Here is a 19,657-nt window from a genome sequence, read left to right as displayed (position 1 = left end):
ATAGCTGACTGCTGGAAAAATCTCTCTCAGAGATATAAAAATAGTGCGTAACAAATGTCAAAATGGATCGAGGTTTGGCAGGGTTAAGGTTAGAAAAGAATACTCCAAAAAATCTGGAGGATCATGGTTAAGTAACAAATAGGGAACATTGACAAATAAATTAGTAAAAAGCTCTTCTGAAAACAGCATCAACTTTAAACATTAAAAACTTGAACCACAACCACAATAAAACAGCAGAGTTAGACATGAACCACATATTTTTACAGTACAAAAAAGCACACCATAGACAACCAATATTAAGATCAACACTTTGCTCACAGGAAGGATTGTCCCAAGGGTTTGCTGTAATGGCAACACCCTTGTAATTTTCTCTCTTTAGAGTCAAAAATCTTAGTTCTGCATTTTTTTTTTTTTTTAAAACATTAACCGTTGTTGGGTGCTTTGCTTAGATTGCAGAGTAACTCTTACATTAAAATATAGGGGCTAGTTGCATTAAAAATGCTCTAAAGAGAAAAAATACCACTAATGATATTCTAATAGTGTTCAGTACCAAGAGAAACTCATTAACTATTGCATGTTTCCATGCTACTTTCTCAAAAAAGAAAAAAGAAAAAAAAAAAAAAACTGCAAGCAAAGTCATTACCAAAATTCCTTCATCAAAATTTTAAAAAAAGCAATTCTTAACCATTAAGAACAACAATGTTCCATGCAACAGTGACCCCAGTTTAGACAGAAGACCCCAATATACATAGATCAAACATGTAAGCAAGTTTAAGCCAGATTTCACCATTATCTTAAAGGTAAAATTTAATTTTATGCAACTAGCCATCTGTATATTTCCCCATCTCCATTTTGACTTTACTTAGATTTACTAAAGTTCTGCATTCTATAAAATTTGTTTAAATATGGGTTTCTTATGGGTCTTACATTTGGTGACTGGTTAGCAGTGTGCTGGCCATCTTTGGTTTATAAAGGATGTCTTAACCATGAACTCTCAAAGGGGCTAAAATCAACTTTCTTTAAAATTCTTGTATTTTTCTTTTATTCAATCTTTTATCTATACTATATCACTGCACATGAATTAGAACCGCACATCACAAAATTGCACAGGGATTACAAATATTACATCCAGTCTGCATAAAATCGAATTCCACTACTGACCAGATCACAAAATGGCTGCACTCTCTAATCTAAAACTAATTTGCATATTGTACACATGTAGGACATTTTTAACTTGAAGTCACAATAATGCATGCAAGTTCGCTTTTTTTTAAACAAATTTTATAATTTGTTCATGCTACCTAGATTCAAGAGAGCTTTTTTGAGCATTTGCAATACCTCACCTCTTGTTAGTTAATAATTCTAGTGCATGCATATGGTGTATACAGGTAAGTAAACATGCATTTTTTTTTCACATTCTAAAACTATGGCAGTCTAGGCCACATTGTGCTGCCTGCATTTTATCTGCAATGCAGTGTGTCTCTAACGCTTTCAATCCCGTATTAATAGGTGGCATTTACACATAACACCTATATAGCAGCAAAGCTAATACAGCTTGTGATTAAAAATGTTTAAAAATAGCTAATAAATCAGATTATCTTGAGGTATTATTTCTTGCAAGTCAAAATGGAGAGCAAAAAAATCAACCCTAATTTTTAGTTTATGTATACACTGAAAATAGCAACAATAAAAATAAGCATTTGTAGCAGACATATTCCATCTTCACTATTATTTTGCTACCTTTGGTAAAGTTACTGGGGCAGATCTTGAAGTTAAAAACCCATGTTTAGAAATAAGTGCACGCTTCACCCACTATATAGCAGCAGACTGTGTTGCCCCTACGCAAAACATTCTCATATCTAATTTTAACTTTACATATAAAAATAACTTGGAGAAAATACAAAAAAACATTTTATTTTAACATGAAAATATCACAAAAATTAGTAAGCCTGAGATGTAGGGTTTTGGTGAAAAACAAGAGGCTTGTAGTGTTTTGGCTGCTGATAAAGATGCATGTATTGATAGCTGGGGTGAAAAGCAGAAGAATGCACTTATTTCTTCTGCATGTCAGTATCTTCAGACACAGTAAGCCACATGCACCCTTTCTTTCCTTGTTGAAACAGAGGCCAGTTTGCTATTCTTAGTTCCAGCGGAAGTGAATCTGTCGTGGACGATCAGCACCTTCCTTCACCAATGGCTTATGGAACTCACGTCCTGCACGAGAGTGGATATTTGCCCAACAAAACTCACAGTAATACTGCAGGCAAGTGACATTGGCACAAAAAAAGGGAGCAAATTTTCCACCACAGCGTGCACCCTGGCATTCATCGCACATCTGGTCATCTAGCACATATGGCTTCACCTCCACCTAGAGAAAGAGAAGGTAGAAAGTGTCTCATTAAGGTTGGCTTCAGGAATCAAATTTAATGATGACTTAAAATGTTTATACAGTATTCTAGAGAAAAGGACCAGCATGAAAAGTTGAGAATGTAGAAAGTTTCACAGGGAATTAGTTTTTAACCTATATAGTAGGTTAAAAAAGAGACATCTGTTCTTATACTAATTATATTTTGTTTATAATTGGCTGTGTGGTTAAGTGACAAGCAGTTAATTCTGCTATTTTATTTTATTATGTTTTCTTCAGAGGACTATAAATGGTGTTTACTGTATTTTCCCAAAATGAAATACTTTCTAAAAACCTTAAAAATCTAATTGATTTGCAAGACATTCCATCTTCTCTTTTCTCGAACTAACATCTCTGAAACACCTTGTATTGATATTTTGAGAGTTGGGGGTGACTGTGAGTGAAAAGCAGACATGGAAGACAAATGGTTTCCACTTGTCTTTTCCCTTATTCTTATAAACAAAAAGATGGCAACACTCTTAACAGACACTGATTAAAGCAGAGCTTCTCTACTGCAGGTGAGAAGTACACCTTTCTTGTGAATAATTGGTACAGACAAACCAAAACCATGCCTCACTTGTCAAGAGCATGTCTAGACTTCTGTGGATTTATAAGGTATAAATCAAAAGGCTCCCTGTGAAGCTCTGACTCAGCAGAGGATGTAAAGATGGCAGTCAGGCTGAAGGATAAGATCTCTCAACCTCAGTTTCCACATTGTAAAGTGAAAATAGTACTATCTGTCTCTGAGTTGTGAGGATTTAATATTATAAGAAAAAGTATGGCAGGGCTTGGGCACACGGCAAACACTATTTAAATCAGTGTTAACTACAATTTGCTGCTATACCCTTGCTTCCTGTTCAGAAGAGTTTTATAAATGGAAGGTTATTATCTTGTGTCTGACTGAACAATGCCAAAGAGCCGAAAGTTCTTAGCTATTCCTTAGGAGAGGACAGAAAACTGAGGACAGAATACTGAGTGTTTTAAAGGGCAAAGTTTGAGATATTGTAGAATTTGCTATGGTTAAAAAAATAACCCAACAAATTCTATTGTATTCATAGCTATTTATGAAAGTATCCTTTAAAATACTTCCATGTTTTAGAAAATGAATATATAAAGGATATTTTATAGAGCAGTTTTTGTAAGAAGAAAAGTAACAAATTGGAAACACATAAAAGCTGATGAAAAGGAGATTTCTACCCCAAATATTTGATAGGAAGGTAATGGAATTACACCATTACTTATATTTATTATTTCACTGATTAGGATTAGTATAAGCATATTTAATGTAGGCTAGACATTCTATTTTTCTGAATTGCCTGTTTATATATTTTTTTTTGGTGGGGAGGGTACTGGGGATTTGAACTCAGAGGCACTCCACCACTGAGCCACATCCCCAGGCCTTTCCTGTATTTTATTTAGAGACAGGGTCTCACAGAGTTGCTTAGCACCTCGCCATTGCAGAGGCCTCCTGAGCTGCTGGGATTACAGATGTGCACCACTGCGCCCGGCTGTTTATATATTTTTAAAAAATTGGTAAAAATTCTTAACTTGCAAAAATAACTTATAAGTCAATGTTAAGAATTTTTACCATTTCCTATTGATCTATAATTTTTACAACAAAATTTTTATGCCCAAATTTTACCAACTTTTTCCTTTATGAATTCTCTCTGACCTCTGCCATGCTACTGTTTTTGATTCATCATATTCATTACAAATAAAATTAACAAAGTGCATTATCGTGATCAAAGAATAAATGCAGGTAATGTGGGAGTTACAAGTTCATCTCATTAGTTTATAAATCCCATGAGCATAGGGATGGCAACCAAGGGCTCAACATTCAGTTCTTAGTATCTAGCAGAATGTACGGCATGAAGCAGAAACTCTGCAAACATCATAGAAATAAATGTGGTACATTTACATGCTTTCTGGGTTATTTTCTTGTGACATTTTTCTTAACAATTTTCTTAACAATTTCAAGCACAAAGAAGCCAGGGTCTGTGCTGTTTATTTCCATTTTATAATATTCCCCTAAATGCCAGGTGCTCAAGAGCTACTGAATGTAAACTGTTGATTGACTAAAATGGAATGATTTAAATTTTCTAGATATTATTTAATGAAGCTAATCTACTTTTTTTTTTTTAATTAATTTTTATTGTAGGTTGTTCAAAACATTACATAGTTCTTGATATATCATATTTCACACTTTGATTCAAGTGGGATATGAACTCCCAAAAGCTAATCTACTTATATCAAAATCACAGAATTCAAAGAGAGAAATGTGTGAAAGGGAGTTTCATCACTGTTTGACTTAATTTTATTTTCTGCCTTTTCCTTTTTCACTTCAGAGAACCTACAAAATAATATTCTGTCACCCTGGACTCATAACTAGTGAAATAATGAACAATTAATAATTATACAACTTGAAATATAACACAATTCAATCCAATATCTACCAGAAATTAGTGAATTAATTGTATTAGTAATGAAAACAGGCAAAACATACAATTAAACACAGCTCTGTTGTGACTGTGCTTCCCAGCTATCAGAGAGATAAGAACTAAGCCTCAAAATGTCCATGAGGCTAAAAGGTTAAGCTGAAAACATAATTTTAATTCCTTCAAAATAAGTAGGCAATGAATCTTTGGGATAGTATACATTTCAGTTTATACAGTCATTCAAGCTATTTTATGATTTAATAATTATATTTACATTGAAGAGATGATGGTATCAAGGTTAATGGCATCATATTTCCATGTATAAAAAATACTGGTTACTTCTAAAATAGTGACAAATCAAATTCTTTCAAATAAGATTTGAAATATACCTTTGTAGCATATAGCTTAGAAAATAAACTTTTCTCTCGGTTATTTCAATACTTTAAGAAGGCCCATGTTTTTAATTCATCTGCTCTGCATCTGAGTTGCTGTTTAGGAATCAATACTCTGCTCCAAATAACTGGTCCTTCCTACCATTATGGAAACAAAGAGGTGTGAGGTATGACACAGCAACCATCTTTTCCTTCTGCTTGCACATATTGAACAACTATACACATGTAAATACCTTCTTCAGTGATCCATCACCTCTTTCTAAAAGTAGGGGATAAGACTAGATCTGTGGTCTTCACGATGGCTGTACATTAATGTCACCAGGGGGAGCTTTTATAAACTCCTGCTGCCCTGGTGTATCTCAGACCAAGGACAGCAGAAGCCTGAGGGTAGGACCCAGAACTCAAAGATTTTTTTTAAGTTCTCAAGTGATTAATGTGTAGCCGAGGTTGAGGACTACATGACTAGAGAAATCTAAGGTTCAAATCAGTTCAAAAAGTTTATATATGCATGTTTGAATAAAAGCATAGCCCTCCTCTTATTTTTTCTTTTGGTAATATTTTATGTGGCAATGCAAACAAAAAAAGCCATTCTGCATTTATTGACCAAACCTTTGCTGTACTTCTTTTGTAAATAGGATGATCTCATAATTATATTGATGGCTACTTCTACAATCCATAGTCTAGTCAATTTGAATTGAGTCATCTAATTTCCCTGTCCTCAAAATATCTTTCAATGTGCAAAGCAGCCTCAGAAAAGGCTTCATGACACTGTTACACTGGAAAAATAAAGTGCTCACTCAAGTTATAGCTACCAATTTGGATTTTAAAAAATTCGTCTACCCCATATTCTTAGTATATTTCAGGTGTACTGTAAATGTAAACATGGTTATTTTAGAAAATTGGTTAGCTATGTAAAAGAACTCTTCCTAGATTTTATGATATGGATCTATAAATAAATAATTGAGTTATGTTCACTTCTTTGCCCCATTTTAGATGGTAATCAGTTCTTAGAATTATTTAATAGGACAGGTTTTAATTATCATTCACAGAACTTGGTGACGGTGTAAGTAATGCTACCAAATTGCTAATGTTTTAAATTTTAGATCAATCAATTTAGAGAAATTACACAATTTATTTTAATTTTAAATTTTATTATTAAGAATTAACATTTAGCTGGATGTGGTGGTTCATGCCTATAATCCTAGCAGTATGGGAGGATAAGGTATGGAAGATCGAAAATTCAAAGCCAGCCTCAGCAACTTACTGAGACCCTGTCTCAAAATAGAAAAAAGTCTGGCAATATGGCTAAGTGGTTAAGCACCCTGGGACACAAAACAAGAACAAAAAAACCTACATTGAAATAGTAGAGTACTAAGTGCTTATACGAATATGTAAATTCATTTAGTTCTCAAATTAACTAAGACAAACACTAGTACTGTTTTCCATTTTATAAATGAGGAAATAGTAGGCATGGATTAGATTAATTTGCCCAGGATTACAAAGCAAATGGTGGAAACAGGAATCAATCCCAGGCAGCCAATATCTTAGCTGCCACCCACTGGCTGATAAAATAATAAACATAGCTTTAAAATGATATCTATATTCATGATTTTTACAGTATACTTACTTTAAAGTATAAGAATTGTGCATTTCAAGGATACTTTGATATAACTCTAAGAGATAATGAGTATAAAAAGTGTTTGAATATATTATTAACTCTTTAGAGAAACAAGCTTTGGATCAGCAACTTCTTATGGGACATAAATGACTTCCCAGTATGCAACTTACGCGTTTATCAATATCACCATGCTGAAGCTGAACAAATCGAGCACTAATGGCAGCAATATAGCTCTGCTGATTGGAAAAAGCAACCCGTCCAGCACCTTTTGGGTATTTTAGCTCTGGATCTGTGTCAATTCCTGCGTAACAAACTCCACCATATAGCCGGTCCATGATCATAGCAAGTTCCACTTCAAAAAAGAAAGATGTTTGTATTAAATATGAGAAAACAAAGCAAATAATAAGAATTTTTAAGTACTTTTAAAAAAATCAGTGGAAGACAATAGAACATTAACAAAACTCAGTTTCTAAAGGAGGGCCTGGAATTAAGAAGCCTTTTTTCTTTAGTTTTTAAAATAGAAAGTTAGACTCACCACCACAGTTACCACACTAACCCTACATATACTATATGCTATCTTCTTTTCTAGTGTAAATAGTCTCATGCTTTCTTTTCTCAATCTGATCCTGTCACCTATATACTAGGTCCCATCTGCCCTCACTGTGGAAGGATATGCTTTGGCAATTCTCCCCTCCCTCATCCTTACCATCAGCTTTTCTCTCATACTGGTCATTTCCAATACATTTTTGTTTTGGAAATCTCTTTTAAAAGATTCTCACAACCATATTTCTCCTTCTCTGGTACTACTTTATTTTTGTGTTCTCCTTTTACAGACAAATTCTTTAAAAATTTTTAATGTACTTCTGAATCCCTGCCTTCCTATTTTCAGTTCAACCTTTAATAATCAGACTGCAATCATTCCATGACTCTGCTTTAATTGCTCATGTCAAGGTCAACTTTCCCTAGGAACAAGTCCAATGGTTCATCTACCTATAAGCAGCACTGACCACGATTAATTCTTTCCGTCTTCTTGAAATATTTCCTCCATCTGGCTTCCAAGATATCTTGTTCTACTAATTTGCACTTCACTGATAATTTTCTCTTCTTTGGTAGTTCCTATTCAACTCTTTTGACTTTTCAATGTCAGAATGCCTTAAGTTTAAATCCTCTATCTATACTCCTGGCTTTGGTGACTCCTGAATTATGACTTTAAATACCATTAGGAGATTTCAAGCTCTTGAATTTGTATCTTTAGTAAGAACCTCTCCTGTGGACTCCAGACTCATAAATACAATTGTCTACTGGACAACTCATATTGCAGATATGATATAGATATTGCAGTATCTGTTAAATATCAATATCTACTGAGTTAAAAATGGAATACATATAAAATTGATCTTCCTCCATCTCACTAAACACATTCCAGTGAGTTTTTGCTGACCCAGTTCATAAGCAAAAAAAGGATAACATGCCAAGTACAGATCCTTGGCTACCATGTTTTCTTTTCCTCCACTACACACATGAAGTTGATTTTCAAAATATACCTGGGATCTAATCTCCTCACTTTCATTTCTAACATCCTGTTTCAAGTTATCATCATTTTCACCTGCTTTATAACAGTCTTATCTCTCTGATTCTGACCACCCACCCCCCCTTAGTTACTTCCAAAACAGTAACAAGAATGATTGTTAAAAAAACTATACCAGATATCATATGGTTTAACTGAAATTTCTATTTACAACCTCTGAATGGTGCTGTGAATTTGTGTTCAAAACCAAGATCACAATCTTCCCTTCCAACTTGCTCCTTTCTCCTGTGTTGCTCATACCTCAGTGGAAGGAACCACAATCCAATATTGGCTTAAGATTGAAAGCTAAGATTCAACTTTTGCATTTACTTCATGAGTATTTGTGATATCTGTTTGCTTGACTCTTTGTCCATTGTGATTACTCATCCTAGCCACCACTGTCTCTTGGACTCCTAACTTGGCCTACCCATATTTACTTGCAACATTAGCTCAAACTGCAAATATGATATGTCCTCCCTCTGCTTAAAAACTCAAATGGTCTCCTCTTGCTCTGAGGATAAATATCAAATCAGCCTATTAAAGACTTGTATGATATAACTGGCATTAACTTTTCAGTGTCTTTTTGTGTCTCTCGTCTCACTCCTTGCATCCTTAATCAGCCATTCTGGGCTTCCTCCAGTTCCTCCATTGCACCCAGCCTCCCTGTACTGAAGACTTCTAAACATGCTATTTCTTTTTCTAAACTGCACCCCTCACAGCACTCTTATTGCCCCACTCCTATTCTTTCTGTTCACCTTTATATCAGAGCCCAAATACAAGTATCTTTAAAATATCAGTTCACGTCACATTTCCTTGCTATATATGCTCATCTACTCTCCACAGTCTTTCATTATAGAAGTCATCATGTTTAAGTGTGTGTCAACAGTTCTTTAACACACATGTCCCAGACTGGAAGAGGATGTTCTCAATGATGGAATTCAGAGGATGTGTGGTATCACGTAACTTGCTGACACGGTGGGCATTTGCATCTCCAATTCTATCCTATATGACATTTTTCAGGAGACTTCTGGTTTTGGCTATGATAAACAGAAGTTTATCACTCATCTAAAATGATAATTTAGTTAATGGATAAACTATAGGAAAAACTAAAAAAAAATCCATATTTATTCAGATATCAAAATCAACCCACATAACATATGCAGTATATCTTAGAGAGTTGTACTTAGGAGTCTGAAGTAGTCAAGAGGGTTCTTCTCAGAGTTTGCTTGATGTTAGCTATTGATATTGATAGATGAGTATGCAATTATCCAATTCCTTTGAAATTTCAACAAAAGTTTTTAAAATTTTTTTTTTACTGGTATAATTAAGAATCTGCCCCTGCCCTGCCAAATGATGTCAGGTCCATAATAACTGCCAATGTTTACTGAATTCACTAACACTCATTTAAATGATGTTTTGAAAAGAAAAACTTTTTAAGATTTGACTTACCAGCCCTTAATGGCCTAGGAACACCTCCAACAAAAATTGTTTTTCGGGGATCCAAAGGTTGAGAACCGTCCATAACAAAATCACTATCACTTAAATTCCAAGGACGAATTTGAACCTATAAAAAGATTACATTTGAGCCTTATTCCTTTCATTGTTTACAAATTTTATAACTGGATTCAGAGACAAATTATGAGTATAATTTTCTATCTAGATACTATAACTCTCCTGAATGTTTTAAAAACTGAAATTTTAACATGGTAGTTTTTTCTTTTTCTTTTTTTTTGTTTTGGGGAGTGAACCCAGGGGCTCTCGATCACTGAGCCACATCCCCATCCCAACCCTTGTCCCTGCTTTTTAAAAATATATTTTTATATTTTATTTAGAGAAAGGGTCTTACTGAATTACTAGGGCCTTGCTAAATTGGTTGAGGCTGACTTTGAACTTGCAATCCCCCTGCCTCAGCTTCCCAAGCTGCTGGGATTATGGTAATTTGTTTTTAAACAAACATTTCAAAAGAATTTTAGAAAAATTTGTAGCATGCAGTTCATATGGTATTTACTTACTGGTTTGTCCTTGATAGTAGGGCTGGAAACACACAAATAGAGCTTTCCATCTTCTTCAATACAAGCATCAATTAGTGCTTGAACTGAGCTCTCTTCTTGAAAGAGAAGGAATGCATAGCCTGGAATAACCATTAGAAATGAGGCAATGTGTCAAGTAAGAGACTTCACCTCAAATTTCAGTACTGTTTAGGAAATATATATTTTTTTTTTGGTGGGGGAAGCCTTATCAAATAGGACTTGAGTCATTATGTCTTCTAAAAGAACACAATATCTTTTATAATATATACAAACACAGATAGTTAAACAATTAGCAGCTTTCTGTAGAGCACTTACCATTAGGTATTGTATGTACTAAGAACTTTACCTAAATTATTTCATTTGATTCTCACAAGTCTATTAAATATTGTCCCCATTTATAGAAAAAAAAAAGGACTTAACAAGAGGTTAAATTACTTGCTCAAAGACAATGTCAGAGCAAGTAGTTAGCTGAGTAATTTCAAACTCAAGTTTGCCCTGGGGTCTCCCATGTCTAATAGTGAGAGATACCACATTCTTATAAAGACCCTGGCAGAATTAGCCTGTTTAATGTATTAAAAGCTAGAGTTTCCTTCAAATATCCTCAGAATAATATGAGTTCTAGAGCATACTTTTGGTCAACAGCACACATGGAAAGGCCCAGGAAATTCTGTAAGTACTGAGAAAATTCTAGTGTCCTAAAAGCTTTCAGATGATACTAAGAAAGTTACCCTACAGAGGTTGGAATGAAACATGTTATTTAAGGATGGGTCAAGGACTTTTAAATCAAATCGCAGTTTGGAGACTAGGTTGAGAGCTGGTATAAACTCCTATTTAGATACCTGTATTATTGGGAAATAGTCCTTCCCTTCTTTCCTGTGAACCAACTGCCAATATTTTCAAAAAACATGCATTCAGTTGGGTGTAGTGTCTCCTTTCTATAACTCCAACTATTCAAGAGGGTGATGCAGGAATGTGAAAAGATCAGTCTACCCTCTATGACTTAGAAAGACCCTGTCTCAAAATAATAAGGTGCGTAGCTTAGTGGTACAGTGACCCTGAGTTTAGTCTTCAGTACCCCCTCAAAAAAAAAAAAAAAAAGCAAAATGTAAGTTATATAAAAGCTAGTGTCAATTTTTTATGGCAAGTTTTCTATTATGAGATTATTCTCAGCAGCTGAAAACAGCAACTGACCTAAAAAATGTCTTGCCTTGACAACATGTCTATCCAAATAAATGAACAACATTGTAATCTAGTCCCAATACAAAGCTGCCATCAAGTAGACTATGCACATCCGGTTCTGTGATACAATGGGAAGTGCAAGGTCACGTACTCAGAACTCAAAAACACAGCTATTGTCAACAATGGATTCTATGTCACAAAGGTAGCAATTAAGTATTTCCTTTTATTTTTTATTTTTTGATACTGGATATTGAATCCAGGGTTGCCGAACCACTGAACCACATTCCCAACCCTTTTGTGTGTGTGTGTGTGTGAGAGAGAGACAGGGTCTTGCTAAGTTGCTTTGCTGAAGCTGGCTTCAAACTTGCAATCTTCTGCCTTGGCCTTCTGGGTTCCTGGATTACTATGCACCATCAAAAACACTTCTTGGATTTTTGTAATTGCTTGAAGAAATTTAAATATGCATGAAAAAATGAAAACTAACCTTCTTTAAGGCTTTAATTTTGACACAAAAGATCAGAGAACTATAGCCAATCTAGGCACAGTAAAAAGAAGGCTTTAATTTTGACACAAAAGATCAGAGAACTATAGCCAATCTAGGCACAGTAAAAGACTATCAGACTAATTTACTGAAATAATACTTTAAATTCAATATTTTTGCTTAATTTTATGATAATTTTGATATTAATATTTTAATATTACTCAATTAAAAAACATCTATATTTTTAATATTGCTTAAAAATGTTTTGTTACCATTTGGAAAGAAATGTTTGTATTATAAAAATTAAGCAATATGGCAAGTAAATTATAACCTAATGCAAGCCATTAGATATTAAAATATCTGTATGTTTTCTTTAAACCATATAATGATTTCTTCAAAATTTATTATAGTAAGCTAATGTGATTGTTGGTCACTGCAAAGTAGAAGGTGTATGTGTGGCTGAGCTTCTATAGGCTCAAGTCCCTGCTTTATTACAAGGTAGCTGTATCAACTAAATGGTTCTACATCAGTATTTTCCAAGCCATGAAAGAATACTAAATTACAGAAACAAGAAAATACTTGAAAGAACAAGGCTTGGAAACACTAGTCTTTGGCAATAGCTATAATTAACTATAATTGTATCAAAAAACCTATGATTTACTAGTGCTAATTTTTTCCCTTTAGTTTGAGAAAATAAACACTGAAAAAAAAACAATAACAATGGCAAAAACAGCAATGAAGACAACTGTTGTGTTTTACTAATTGTTGCAAGTACTTCATTTGTATCTGTCTCCACCCCAAAAATTCAAACTTTTCTAAAATTATAGACAGCCCTTAGCATTCTTAGGGGTTTAGGTCCATAATTCCCCACAGAAATCAAGATTCAGGGATGCTCAAGTCCTGTATATATAAAATGTACATGCAAATATACATTATAACTCCTGTATACTCTAAATCAGCTATTACTTATAATAGCTAGTACGATATAAATGTTAAATAAGCAGTTGTATAACAACGACAAGGAGAATAATTCTTACATGTTTGGTGATGATGCAAATATTTTTTTTCACTCAATAATTTTGATACGTGGTTGAATTTATCAAAGACAGGAACGTAAAGATACAGAGGGTTAACTGTACATTTCAATTCCTGCCTAGAACCCTGTTCAACTCCTTTTTATCTATCTAAATTACAGAATAGCTTTTAGAATTCAAAATTTCTCAGTGAAGATTTCTCCTACCTATTTGAGATCAAAGTAATTTTTCTATCCTGTAGCTTTTTTTGTTACTTGTATCAATTATTGGGCAATTATCAAATCATGAATTACTAATAATACAAGAATACAAATATTTACAAAAATTATAACCTAATGCAAATATTTACAAATATTTACAAAGTTTAAAGACAGTCTTACTGAGGGGAGAAAGAAACTGACACTAACAATCACATATCTGTGAAGTTGTAAAAAGGTAAGAATGCGATTGTGATGACTGTTGTGAAAGAGGCAGTGCTCCTAGCAAGGGCCTCTCCTAGTAAGTAACCAATGCATAAGCTGAGATAGAAAAGGTAATTAGAGAATATACAAAGAATTATGGAAAGAACCTTGAGGCCAGGAGACATAGAGAAGCCCTGAGGCAGGAGAGAGCAGAACCAGTTCTGGGACTGGAGGAAGACAAGAAGTAGTAGTAGAAGAAGATAGAAAGAAGGGAGACCAGACAAGGTAAAAGCATTTTTGCCTTTATCTTAACAACAAGAGGGTTTAGAGAAGGGGAATACGTAATGGGATCATCAGTTGAGTTTTTAAGAGTTGGCTGTAGCTGGTCTGTGGTGGGAGGGGAAGAAAGCAAGAGATGTGGACAGAGAACAGCTGGGGTAGACCCAGTGAGGGATGATGACAGCTTAAGCAAGAACATTAGAAACAGAAATTTTTACTGAACACTCAACCTTTATAAAAGAACAAGACGATATAGCTGAAAACTAAGCTAACAAAAATTATCTATATGAAGCCAATTTTCTCTTTAAACTTAAGGCTTGAAGCTGGACATGGGGGCACACACCTGTATTCCCAAGGATTTGGGAGCCTGAAGCAGGGCCAAGTTCAGGCCAGCCTTAGCAACTTAGTGAAGCCCTAGGTAACTTAGTGAGACCCTGACTCAAAGAAATCAATAGATAAAAAATAAAAGGGGCTAAGTGGGGCTAGTGATGTGGCTCAGTGGTTAAGATGGGTTCAATTCCTGGTACCAATAATAAGCAAACAAAGGCTGGAGACCTTCAAGTTCAGTAAACTCCAAAATCATGTAAAAACTTGGCATACCAGAAGAGAGCTCTATACATCTGAATAGATTCCCACATAGATCAAGGATCCAGAATCCCTATAAAAGATGTTTGATAATATAAGATCTAAGATCTTATAGTATAAAAAAATCAGAACATTATTCTATTTCTGTAAAAAAAGTAGTAATGGAGGTTCTATAATTCTCAAAGACAACAAGTGGAGAAGGGCCATCTAATTAAGTGTTTGTGTGCCAATAATTCTCTATCATGTTTCTTTTCCCACAGTCAACAATCAGATCATTTAACAGATCCGCTGGAGTCTTTTTCTCTAGGCTTGACAATTCACTCAGCCACAAGTCTCTAGAACTATGATTTTATGATGTTCAAAGAAAAGTTTAGTCTTTCAATTTCTCCTTTTTTTTATTCACTTCAGAAGATCTGCAATTTGCCATTCTGACTGACTTAATAACATCCAGCTCTTCCTTCCTACTGTCCCCTTATCATCATGGAATTTGCAAGGTAACATCAGTATGATTTCTTCTCTTTCTAAATTACTTCTTTACAAACAGATTGCATATTACTCTGCTGTGATCTGGAACATTTATGTATTTAAACCTCTCGCTTTATATACTATATTTAAACCTCTCGCTTTATATACTATAAAATATAAATAAATCACTTCATATGATCTTAATTTCAGAGGGATACTTTATTACGTTGTTCATACAAAAGTTACTTAGAATGATGCTATAAACAGAGTAGTCAAACATTATTAATTTGAGATTATGAAATCATTATTAAATTATAATAAAATATATTAAGTCTTATGATACTTATGTCAAGTCTCCTCCATCAAGCCTGACTGTTTGAAGTAAAACTGGAATAGTTTTCAGGATCATTCTGACTCATTCAACCTAAGTTATCACTCTATAAATGATTAATTTTTATATAAATATAAATGTACATATATGAAATTCTAAAAGAAAACACAAAGTAATTGACAGCATTTCTTTTGCTCTTATATACAATAATTCCTTAGCAACTATTAACAGTAAAAACCCTTACCTTTTGGTGGAAAATAGGACTTGCTTTCTGCTTTATGAGGCCAATCTACTACCAAAGGCCCAAATCTTCTAAAGCTAGCAGTGATTTCATCTTAAGAAAATACAAATAATATGTATTAGAAATTAGTTAAAATAATTCATTCTAAGGAATTCCACACTTTTAATTACTCTAAAAACTTAATATTTAAAAGTACCAAAGTACCAAATATAAAGTAGAATAATCTGTTTGGTATTAATTTTAAAAATTTTCTATAATATCACATGAATACTATAATCCTAGAGTACACCAAACCATAAATAGCACTGACTTTTTTTAAAAAATCAACATTACATCAAGTTAAATAAAAAGATCTATTGCTGCTTCATAAGTAAAGTCATATTCTTGTAGGGGAAAAAATGATCTCTTGAACCAGTATGAAAAAATATACCAAGGTCTGACATATGCCACGTATTTTCATTGATAAATGTGTGTGTGTGTATGGCAAAATCCAATATCAATGCTATGTTCTAAGACATGGAAATCTTATTAACATTTACACATTTACAGTAAGTGGGAGCATCTGAATAACTGGAAGATTTCCCATAATATGACAAATAAATTTTATAATTTGCAATCTTTATCTTATTTGGTATTATTATAAAATATCATTTCCACATATTTATTAGCCTTTGTATAACTTAAATTTCCTATTTTATGTTTTTCTCTTTTGGATTTTATAGCCACTTTCTTACCTGTTTCTAAGAGTACATTAATACTTGAAGAGATTTAACATTTGATTGTTATGCATATAATATAGTTTCATAGTTAGTTTCATTTATTTCATTGTATATGTGTATTTGTGTTTTTATGATTATATAAAAATATGTTCTATAATTCAAAAAATAAGTGGGATATTATCTAGGAAATCTTATTTACAAAAAAATTGATCACTATAACAATATACAATATAATATATAAATAAAAGCTTAAAAATATTTGTTGGATTACCTTCATATTTCAACAGGTGACAAACTATTTTAACAAAGATGGGTATCCCTTCTAACTATATAAATCTCTAGGAGGTTAAAAATAGTTTCATACCCTATTTGTACTATACTTCAATATTTTTAAAAATTTTTTTAAGGTCAAACTACCTTACCTTCATCAATATCTGGAGGAAGCCCACCAACAAAAACTTTTCGAGAGAAGCGTTCTATTCGTTCTCCATTTTGGTGAGCTGAATAACATGTGGGTGAATTTAAAACACCAACTTGATCACTGTGACCATCATCCAGCAAACCATCATCTATTGGAAAAAGGGAAGAACGACCTACAATATAAAAACAAAGATAAACTGAATCTCAGGTCTAAGAAAATGATAAAGTCAAGCATAAAAATACTAAAAACAAACTCAAAATAAAGGTGAAACAGGTGTAAAGAAAAATTAGTGGAGATTTAGATAGTATAAGGTTTTAATTACCAAAAATTGAGAGACATAATCTAGAAGAATGACTTAGTGGTACAGTCATATGACAATAATTATATATACTGCAAAAAGAAAAACAAAACACTATATCATTTTTTTTAATTGTTTTTATGTACAGCAGCAAGAACCTGAAGTTTGGGGAAAAGACTGTTTGAATAACAGAAGAATCCTATAGAAACTGGTGGCAGAAAGTAAATAGAACAGACTACAATAAGGAAGAACACATGCAAAGAGTAAATATTTGTATGTAAGACAATGAGATAATCCACTATACATGTGCCAATTATCCAAAGCTTACTCGGGTTTTTTTGCATATGCAAAATTTTAAAAAAGGCATTCATTAATCCCCATGTGAGATCCCTTCAAGAATGCACCCTTGTATATAGGGCACATGCTTGTTGTACAATGCTCTGAAATAATTCTGAGGCTAGACACTGTAAGGATCACAAAATGTAAAATAAACCTAATAAGATATAGTTCTCTGGCCTCAAGAAATATAAATTTAGAAAAGGTAAAATATAATCATGGGACTACGGCACATGTCCATAAGAAAGCTACAAAATACTTCCAAGGAAGTGTAATAATGCAAAGGAGTAGTCTGTTTTATCAAGGGTAATTTCTTAAATCTACAAGTGATATTATAATAATCTGTGGTAAAAAGGGAAAGGTAGCCCAGAGCACATTAGAAAGTATAGAACTTATAGGTAGAAATATTTATAGAACATAGTTTTGAATAAATTTTCTAAGTGGAAGGAGAAACATATGAAAAAGCAGAAAAAATATACTTTATTTATGAAATAAGCAGAATTCAAAGTTGGCTGAAGCATGTCAGAAACAAGGAGAGTAAAAGAAAATTCCTTTGAAGCTAGCAGGAGTACTTAGCTTAAAAACCAGACTAAGGTGGGTGCGGTGGTGCACGCCTATCATCCCAGCAGCTTGGGAGGCTGAGGCAGGAGGATCTCGAATTCAAAGCTAGCCTTAGCAACGTGAGACGCTAAGCAGCTCAGTGAGACCCTGCCTCTAAATTAAAAAAAAAAAAAAAAGGCTGAGGACATGGCTTAGTGGTCGAGTTCCCCCGAGTTTAATTCCTGGTATCTACCAACATCCCTGCTCCACCCCCGCCCCCCAAAAAAAACAGACTAAGAAGATATTTAGTAGGTGGTAGTACAGTGGTTCAAGCAAGATTATAATTTTCTTTTCTTTAGGAAAACTTAGCACATCTAGACAAAGAAGTTAGAAATGAGTAGATAAGAAGTTATACAAAAACTACACAAAGGATGGCAGGCAGTAAACAGCAGATGAGAAGCAAAATAGGGTAAAAGAATGGAAAAAAAGAATCAAAGAAACACTGTAGAAAATAAATGACATGAACTATTAACTGATCACAGGGCAGTAAGGATCAGAAAGAGGGGTACAGGAAAGGGAAATGAGTTAAGCTTTAGACATGTAAAGTTTCATATGGTGCAAATGTAACACGAGTGAAGAAAATAAATTAATTGCTGGGCACGGCAGTACATGCTTGTAATCCCAACAGATCCAGAGGCTGAGGCAGGAAGATCTCAAGTTCAAAGCCAGCCTCAGCAACTTACTTAGGGAGACTCTGAGCAATTTAGCAAGACCCTGTCTCTAAACAGAATATTTACAAAAGGGCTGGGGATGCAGTTTGGTGATTAAGTGCCCCTAGGTTCAATCTCGCTATTAAAAAATACAAAGCAGATAATTTAGCATCAACTCCACAAGGGTTATAGTTTAAAGTTCTTTGTAATGTCAGTAATTAAAAAACAAAAACAAACAAACCCCTCCAGAAGAATGACGAAGGAAAGTTCCTTTGGAAACAAGATAGTAGAACATTCAAGCAGTTACAGAAAGAAGTGGTAAACAAAAGGGGGAGGGGGCAAATATTACAAAGGTGAAAGTCCTAACAAAAAGATAAAGAAGCAAAAGGAAGAAGAGAAAATGTGAGATGTTAAGATGATGATGTTTAAAAAAGGAGAACTATGTTTGAGGATATGCAAGATATTTGAAGGTACCAGTTTTAGTAAAATTGGATGGGAGTCACTCTTCAGGAGTTAGTTTTGTGAAGTATAAACATCAAATGAAGACTAGTCCTTGGAAATGTATTTGAGAAGGAAAAAAAAAGAATGCAGAAAAGTTGTTTTTATTTCAAGATTAAGTATTTTTTTGATAAAGAAACAAGCATACAACTTACAGTACATGCCTTAGTAAGAAATATTCAACATAGGTCTTTAATATGCTATCATCTTGAACAGGATGACAATGATATGATACAAAGACAATTAGAAATGTCACACCTGCATAGAACTGACTGGGGACAAGGAGGGGAGAGTGGGCTAAGGAGATGTTGGTTATAAGAAGTTTACAGTACACAAAAATAGGAGAAAACCATATTTGATATAGTAAACAGAAATTATTCTACAGATTTGATTTCAAATTAAATATTGTAAGATGTTCTGAAAAATACCTATGTTCATTGAGTGACTCTATAATTTAATAAATGTAATTGTCCAAAACTTTTGTTATCAGAAATAAGAACCAATGAAAAACAAAAGTCAATATTCTTTGTCATCAATGGAAAGAAATATCTTCAACATGAAATTATAGGTATCCTTTATTTGAATCCTTAATAGCAGATGTGATTCATATTTTGGAGTTTTTCAGATTTTTGCATTTTCAGATCAGGGATGCTCAATCTGTATTTTTACTTAATAAAATGAACATCAATATCT

The 19,657-nt window shown here is 33.6% G+C and overlaps 1 protein-coding gene across 8 annotated transcripts in view; it reads right to left on the bottom strand.

Annotated features, from left to right (window-relative positions):
• The window catches only part of Cpeb2 (cytoplasmic polyadenylation element binding protein 2), a 69,068-nt gene that overhangs the window by 1,638 nt on the left and 47,773 nt on the right, over positions 1-19,657 (bottom strand). For 7 of the 8 annotated variants that reach the window (XM_077110206.1, XM_076864355.2, XM_077110205.1 and 4 more), the window contains 6 exons: positions 16,584-16,754; positions 15,446-15,535; positions 10,429-10,547; positions 9,866-9,980; positions 7,020-7,201; positions 1-2,368 (listed from right to left, as the gene is read on the bottom strand). The exon at positions 1-2,368 is cut by the window's left edge and continues 1,638 nt beyond it. In XM_077110206.1, coding sequence (XP_076966321.1) covers positions 2,141-2,368; positions 7,020-7,201; positions 9,866-9,980; positions 10,429-10,547; positions 15,446-15,535; positions 16,584-16,754 — 905 coding nt within the window. In that variant the 3' untranslated portion in view covers positions 1-2,140. The remainder of the gene's footprint in view (positions 2,369-7,019; positions 7,202-9,865; positions 9,981-10,428; positions 10,548-15,445; positions 15,536-16,583; positions 16,755-19,657) is intronic. The other variant, XM_076864354.2, reaches the window with a different exon arrangement.

Source organism: Callospermophilus lateralis, chromosome 8 (assembly GCF_048772815.1).
Source record: "Callospermophilus lateralis isolate mCalLat2 chromosome 8, mCalLat2.hap1, whole genome shotgun sequence".
In the NCBI taxonomy this organism is placed as follows: domain Eukaryota; kingdom Metazoa; phylum Chordata; class Mammalia; order Rodentia; family Sciuridae; genus Callospermophilus; species Callospermophilus lateralis.
The sequence above is the reverse complement of the archived record's forward strand: the minus strand, read 5'-3'. Positions and strand labels throughout refer to the sequence as shown.